The sequence below is a fragment of the Gobius niger genome (assembly GCF_951799975.1).
Source record: "Gobius niger genome assembly, chromosome: 4".
In the NCBI taxonomy this organism is placed as follows: Eukaryota; Metazoa; Chordata; class Actinopteri; order Gobiiformes; family Gobiidae; genus Gobius; species Gobius niger.
In genome coordinates this window covers 14,279,603-14,287,316 of record NC_136855.1, presented here as the reverse complement: position 1 = coordinate 14,287,316, position 7,714 = coordinate 14,279,603, and the positions used below count along the sequence as shown (strand labels likewise).

The window sequence follows — 7,714 nt, the reverse complement described above, 5'->3', positions numbered from 1 at the left end:
GCATTGTACACTAGCTTCCATAGAGGCATTACAACTCCTATGCAGTATGCCTAAGATGAACATTTATGACCAAAGATCACTGTGTTCTGGGAATATTTACTAATAGAAAAAGCTAACAGTATTGTAAACCAGCCCTACATTTAGCTCATATAGGATATATAAGGTGAAATGAATCATTGTTTTGTTGAATCTTATTGATTTATAAGTGCAAAATGAGTTACTTTTTTATTACACTGCCATATATACCAACATTTTTTTTATTTTAAGTATTAATAAATGTATGCAAAAAGACAAACCACAAGTGTTGCATTCTTTCAATCTTTTTTATTAAACAAAGCAACTTTTTTACATTTATATAAAGTTATAGCTTTTTTGGCCAAAGAAAAACTATAAAGACTGAGGTCTAGAAAAAGCGATCTAGTAAAATTTGTTTCTTTGAATGTTTATTTGACATTACTGCAGCTGCTGCTTTTCATTGTTTTCTAAAGCCTCACCGCCATCGTTATCTTTTTTATTTGCACGTTCTGGAGTAGTATTCACTTCCTCTTTCTCCATCGTGTTATCCAAGTGTGTCTCCTCTGTTTTGGGACTTCGCACTTTAACACTTTCTTTGTCCGAATCTTCAGAAGTCGACAAAGTTTCTGGTGACTCTTTGGTTTTCTTTTTATGTTTCTTCTTATTCTTCTTCTTGCTCTTTTTCGAGTGTTTGTGACGTTTGTGTGGGCTGCTGTCTTCCTTAGGGCTGTGTTCGTCTCGCTTGGGGCTGCGGCTTCGCTTGCGTCTTGTCCGTTCTCTGCTTTTGCTCCTTGATCGAGATTCCTTATCCCTACTAAATTTCGTCCTGTCTCGACAGCCATCTGCACTTCTTAGTCTGCTTCTGTCCCTACTTCGACTTCTCGATCTATTTCTCTGGTATCTTTCACTATACCTCCCGCGGGGCCCTCTCTCCTCTCCCCACCTCTCTCCTCTGTAGGATCGTTCAGACCTGACTGGACTGCGTTGTTTCCACGACCGGTCACTCCGTCTCTCCGAATGCCAGCCCTCTCTGTGGTTTCTCCGCAGGGGAGACATGTCCCGATCCGCCTCCCAAAACTCGTTACCCGGGTTACGGAAAACATGCAGGAAGTTGCAGTTCTTCCCCTTGGGGCACTTTCGTCTGTCGAACAAACCTGAAAGAAATGTGATTATAGTGGGCCACACAAGTAAAAAACTTGAATCACACGTTTCCATTTCAGTGATTAAAAAACTATTGCAACTTAAAATATAAAACATTTTTGCATCTTGTAAAAGCTTTTTCTTTTCTTTTACATTATGAACATTAAAAAACTTATTAGTTGTAGTAGATATTCTATAGTCACTATATTCTCCAGTTTTTGTGGAATTTATGTTGGTACAAATGTTCAGGTTATGTTGACAAAAATAGCTTTTACAATACAAACGGAATAGTAATACTTTTTTAGTCAAAATGTGACGCATTTTACCATCATGGCTGTCCTTCAGAGTCAAACTCTGACGAGAAAGGTATACAGTATCCCTTTTTGTCACATAGTGACTATTTGGGTTAACCATACACAACAAGGTTACTGTAAACATCGTCATCTGTCAATTAAGGGACATCGCCCAACCCTATCTTGTACGTTCTGTAGAAGGAAAAAGCTTGGGAGGGACCACCATCAGTGCATGAGTCTATTCTAAAGCCTGCGTCTAGAAAAAACAGATTAGGCCCAGTATCTGTTTTTCAGAGAGGTCCTGGCCTCAGTTCGGACTGTATTCGGAAACCAGGAAACCTGTGCAGACAGTGGGAGAACGTGCAAACTCCACATACAAAAGCCCCACCCGGGAATAGACCCAGGACCTTGCATTGAGGCGAGAGCACCAAATTGCTACACTGCCACATGCAACTTCAATGTATAATTATTACTTAAATGTTTTTTTACTATAGACAATAGAAAGCACAGAACATGGAAAGATATTAATCACAGACTCTCTTTACACTATTAGTGTCTAAGCTTACCACAGATAGCGTTCTTCCATCGAGTTACAGGGCACAGTTCACAATGAAGCTGCCGTCCCGCATACCAGCGGCCGTTGAACTTAATCAGGGCGTCTTTACACTGCTCTTCCCTGAAGAGACAACAAAACAGAACATTTAATCAGGTGTGATATCAGTAAACATGCATTTAAGATGAAGAGAGCGTCTTACGTTTCAAACTGAACATACACGTTCCCTCTGAGATGTGACTCGTAATTGCAGCTGACCTAAAAATAGGCAAGGCAAGTTTATTTGTAGAGCACAATTCATACACAAGGCAATGCAAAGTGCTTCACAGTTGCATAAATACAAGAAAGCAAATAGAATCAATAAAGACATCAACATAAAATTAATCAATTACAGTAAAAGGCAAGAGTGCAGATAAAATACTTTCAGTCATATGCATTGGTAAAAAGAACTGTTTTCAGCCTGGATTTGAACATTGTCAGAGTTGAGGCCTGTCTCACATCCTCATGAAGACTGTTCCAGATTTTAGCTGCATGAAACTGAAATGCAGCCTCACCGTGTTTATTATTGACTCTGGGAACCACCAGGAGACCCCTCCCTGAAGTTCTCAGGGCCCGAGATGGTTCATACGGCTGTCAGAGATGTACTTTGGTGCTAAACCATGAAAAGACTTGTAAATTCTATTGGTAAAACCATGAAAAGACTTAAATTCTATTCTCTGAGTGACAGGAAGCCAGTGCAGAGACCGGAGCACTGGACTAATATGGTCGTATTTGCTGGTTCTTGTCAGGACTTGAGCAGCCGCGTTCTGGATGTTCTGCAGCTGTCTGACAGCTCGTTTAGAGAGTGAAATCATTCCAGAAAAGGAACATGGTATGTTTGGATTAAATGCTAATCCTACAATAAAGACACTGCGCACACACAATCCAATACATAAATTAAAAATAATATAAAGTAAATATAAATGCAAAAATATTTTTATGATGCGTTTTGAGGCATCTGTCAGTTATACTACATTACTGATTCAGATATTTGATGTACAAATATGATAACAAAAGCCAAAGCTAACCTTGAACTGCACCACTGTCCCGACGCTTCTGAACTCTGGCAGGACGTCCTGGTAGAACTCAATGAAATGCTCGTGCAGCTCTTCCTCGCTGTGCTCCAGACAGGCATCCATGTCATAATCGTCCCGTTTCGCCTGCTCCATCCCAAAAGTGAAGAACATGGAGCGGATCAGGAGGGTCGTGCTGCTGCTGGGGTAGGCATGCCTCCGGGAACATCTGCCAAGTGACGGTAAAACAGTCAACTTAAACTTAAACCTGTTCCTGATTTCTTTTTTTTTTTTTCAGGGAGAAATTGGCTCCAACTTGTTTTCATTATATCACAAACCCTTCTGCTCTACATGTGAAAGTTCACGGACAAATGGCAGTGCATTAGCCCATATTATGGAGTTTGGTTCATAATACGACGTAGAATGCAGACTGATTTTCACATAGATTACGTCTTTGACAATATACTATGAGTGACAAGAGATTGTATCCTACTACAAGCAAACAAGTTAGGTACAAAGCCTTTAAAAAGAATGACATTATTCTACTTCAAATAACCAATGTTCAATAACTACGACAGCTGTAGTTATAGGTCACTACCGATCCAGTTATCCAGTCTGTTGATGTGACTCATAACCTCTAATATGTAACAAGATAGAACAACAGTGTTTTGAGTCTTGTCAAAGTGCTGTCAGTAAACATGTCTTTGACAGATGACTATTATTGAATGAACAACAATGAGTAGTACCTATCCCCAAATCGACAGGCTCCGGTCTTGAGAAAAAAGGGGCAGTTTGCCACGTCTCGCTCGGTGCCAAAGTCTTTCACGGGAGCTTCAGGGTTCATCCATGGACCACCATTTTCTAACTGTGTTTGCAAAGATAGACACAAGACACATAGACCATTAATTATATATTTTTATAGCAATGAAAAATAGCATTCAATATGTAACATGAGAGTATCATTGCTATTACCTGACTCTCTGCTTCATCCAACATTTTCTGAACAGCCTCCTATAAATGGTGCAAAGACAGGGCTTGTGAAAGATGTCAACATATGCAACATATCTGCTGACCAACAGTTAAGACCACACTTAAAAAAAACTGTAAAAAATGATCAAATTGGCTTTGAAACAATATGACACTGTGTTCCCAATGTAAAAGATACGTCCTTGCAGAGAAATCAGCGGTTTCATGTTTCTTTTAGTGAGCATCTTAGTTAAGGAGAAGTTTATGAAATTTGTGTCACTCAGTTAAGGATTTGTTGACAACAGTTCACAGGCAAGAAAACATAATGTAAAAGAAAACGAGTCCAACTCCTAATTCAAATGATTTAAGTAAAGAATATAACACTCCAAGCTGCGCAGAGGAGGATATGTCTCTCTGTGCTAGCGTCCCAGGACACGCTTCACCTCTCGGTCTCTCTTCTTCTGGATCTTCTGCTCCTGCTCCTCCTGCTCTTTCCTCTGACGAGCATCCCATTCCTCCTTTATCAGTCGCTGCAGGGTCAAAATAAAAATATTTAGAGCTTGCTGGATAGTCAGTCTCTAGCTTTAAAACAAAGAAAACACCATAGTATACATGCATAATAGTTGCAGACAATAGAATCAATGAATAAGTGGATAAAAAATGCTTCATTCTAAAGTTGTAAATATTAGAACTGTATTTTAGTTTTCTTTTAGATGTTTCGTATATTAATAAAAAATAATAAATAAATTAACAAACCAACAAGTGTCAAAAGCATCATCGCCAAGTCAAGTCAAATAATAAAGTGATATTGCCGAAAAAGCCACCTCTTCCTCTTCTTTTCGTCTTTGCGCAGCGTCCTCTCTCTCCGTCTTCAGCCGGAACTCCTCCTGGGCGACACGCTCCCTCTCCAACCACTCCTCATGCAGTCTCTGTCTGAAACATTAATAAAACAGAATAGAGCTTTGTCAAGCAACTATTTTACAACAAAGAAACAGAAGCAGCAATCAAACTATTAGCGATTATTTTAGCCTTGTGAAGGGGTGTCCAAATGAGGTCCTGAGTGGCCTTCAGGATTCCTAATCTAAAAAGCACCTATATAACACCATAACATAAAAAGTATTGACTGTATAATTGATTTCAATAGAACAAATACCGCTGCCAAATGTGACTTTTTCTCATGTATGCTAAATGTGTGAGTGTGGGCGGCACAGTGGCGCAGCTGTTAGTGTTTCCCATACCATTAAAACATGTACAGGTCAAGGTGAATGATAGTGTGTTTGAGAGTGCCAGTGGGGGATGGCCCATGGCTACAATCCAGTGTAGCATGCTTACGTTCATGACACCTGTGTGTGTTCATTGACACGCACTGTCCCAAACAATTAAACCAATAAATAAATAAAACAAAATTGAGTGGCTCCGCTTCAGATATCTTTTCAGAATACGGCCCTTTATGACAACCCTTGCCTAGTATTGTACTGTACCTCTCTTCATCAGCAGTTTCATCTTCATCTTCATCTACATTCTCATCCGGCACTTCATTTGCTTCATCGTTTAAACCTAAAATGAAAAAGCAGAGTCACTTGAGTTTTTACAGGATCTTTCTGGTTGTAGTGAACGTTTAAAGCATTTCACACAATTGTCATCATACCATTTTCTCTGGACTGAGCTAAAGCTTGACGTTTTCGTTTTCTCCGCTCTTTTCTCAGAGCAGCTCGACGTTGCTTTTGGCTGTAGATAAAATATAATGTTATATTGTTTGTTGTCTAGATCATTTAAAAGGATGTACTTCAAGAGCAACATAAACCTTTATGTCATTGAAATGATTGCTTTAGTAGGTATGATTGACATAAAAACATGTTACGGCTTTTTAAAATCACTGATTAATGCTGAAAGATTGGAGATACTAGACCTGAGAACAGGAGCAGATGCGGGGCCAGTAGGAGCTGCCATGGCGACCACAGCTAACACTGGCTAACCTGGGGTAGCGCTGCTCTTTTCACCGCATCACAACCTTTTACAGTATCTTCAATGTAGTAATGCAGATATTTAAGAGTGCAAATAAGCGCATAGGGTACAGGTGATTTAAATAGGAGGTAATATCCACAATTATTTGAGAAATCTGATCTGTGTAGGTTGTTGGACGAAAACATAAGTCACGTGATCTGCTTTTCCGGGTCTTCTTCTTCTTCTTCTTTCATTTACTCGCGGGCGGGCGGCAACATCTTAGGTGCAAACCGCATACCGCCACCTACTGTCTCGTGTGTGTCTCGTATGGGGCTTCCATGGGGCTTCCTCATCGCACCCTCTCAGCCCATGTCATGGATCGCCCATGTCGGTAAAGTTTCACTCTGCGGTCTGACCAGTTTCATTTTGTAGGCCTTGTTTATGTAAAACGCACGCACACACACACACGCACACACGCACACGCACACGCACGCACACACACACACACACACACACACACACACACAATCCTGAACAAACAACAGTCATAAAATATCAAAAATCTATTTCAGAGGATAACTCGGGCTATCTGGTCAGTTTCCAAGGGGAATTTAGTTTTAGGGAGCTGGACTCTTACTTCGTGGTATCGACTATCGTTTTCGGGATCAGACCAAAAGTTTACGCTGAAAAGTGAAAAAAAAAAAAAAAACGTTTTCATAAAAAAGTGTGGTTATTGTATAGCCAAGTGTTCCTTTTTTTCCTGGCATGTTCAGGTCATGTAAAGATTAAATATATAATCTCACATTTCAAGAATTGTTTTTTTTTATTGTCAATAAAATAATAAATATTTCTGAAAATATTTTACTTTGAAGTAAACCGGGGATACAATAAACTCAAATTACTCTCACAGAAAAAGGAAATGTGGAGTATATTTAACTTGTCGTTTGGTTAAAATGTTTATCCTCAGCTCGTGTTTATTTCACAATGCACATTGTAAAACTGCCATAGAAACCACGGCTCGTAAATGCAGCATGACCGGAGAATGTTTTCTTTTGACTTGGAAAACAAACATTCAGGTTGAAGTGAACTCCGCAGGTCTGTTTATTGCTTTGTTACGATCCAAATCTTATCTTCAACAACAGGTAAACTCTTTACATTAAAATATGACATGGTGAGAATGTTGAAAATGATTTAGTTATAGTAGCTATTACATACTTATAAGTGGTTTACTCCTGTAGTTACGAGATAATGGCTCTCCACTTCTTTGCTGTTAATATTGGGCAAGAATTCTGTCAGGAACGGACAGGGCAGCACTGCAGGTTAAGCACTTGGTCTGCCAAACATGATGGAGGGCGTGGCTTCGCCGAGGGGGAAAATAGAATCTTTAGAGAAACACAATTTTCCCTCTTTTTAGCCATTTTCTGGTGGAATATGAACTTATTTATCACACATAAATAAAGTCAAGTGTAAATCGGGCCCATATGGATATTTTCTCACAGCAGATTGTTCAGTAGAAGTGAAAAAACGGCAGTTGTAGCAAGCGCTAGCTAACCGTTAGCATTAGCCCGATGCTAACATGTAGCATGAAGTTAGCATTCTCCGTTATTCATGTATTTATGGGCTGTTGAACCCAATGGCCGCTGGCTGCCCTGCTTTTTGACCACAAACGTGGGGGCCGCCATTGCTCCGCCGTTGCTGCAGTACCTCCATATCGCCGCTAGGCCCCCATTGAAAAGCATTGGACTTTAGAC

The 7,714-nt window shown here is 39.9% G+C and overlaps 1 protein-coding gene across 1 annotated transcript; it reads right to left on the bottom strand.

Annotated features, from left to right (window-relative positions):
• Positions 1 to 345: 345 nt before the first annotated feature.
• zrsr2 (zinc finger (CCCH type), RNA-binding motif and serine/arginine rich 2) lies at positions 346 to 6,208 on the bottom strand. The gene is made up of 11 exons (XM_079554845.1): positions 5,929 to 6,208; positions 5,668 to 5,747; positions 5,501 to 5,576; positions 4,844 to 4,952; positions 4,463 to 4,549; positions 4,026 to 4,064; positions 3,800 to 3,918; positions 3,069 to 3,282; positions 2,204 to 2,259; positions 2,015 to 2,124; positions 346 to 1,169 (listed from the first exon to the last, which is right to left on the bottom strand). Exons 1-11 carry the CDS (start codon positions 5,967 to 5,969, stop codon positions 454 to 456), a joined length of 1,647 nt encoding a protein of 548 aa, XP_079410971.1. The 5' UTR covers positions 5,970 to 6,208; the 3' UTR covers positions 346 to 453.
• Between the last annotated feature and the right edge of the window lie 1,506 nt (positions 6,209 to 7,714).

Bases quoted from the DNA above. Each gene is read 5' to 3' on its own strand.
- zrsr2 (XM_079554845.1), bottom strand. From the start codon at position 5,969: ATGGCAGCTCCTACTGGCCCCGCATCTGCTCCTGTTCTCAG. The intron at 4,550-4,843 runs GTGGCTTTTTCG...TTGACCCTGCAG, and splicing joins GACGAAAAGAAGAGGAAGAG to CGACTGATAAAGGAGGAATG. The intron at 3,919-4,025 runs GTAATAGCAATG...TTGCAAACACAG, and splicing joins TGGATGAAGCAGAGAGTCAG to TTAGAAAATGGTGGTCCATG.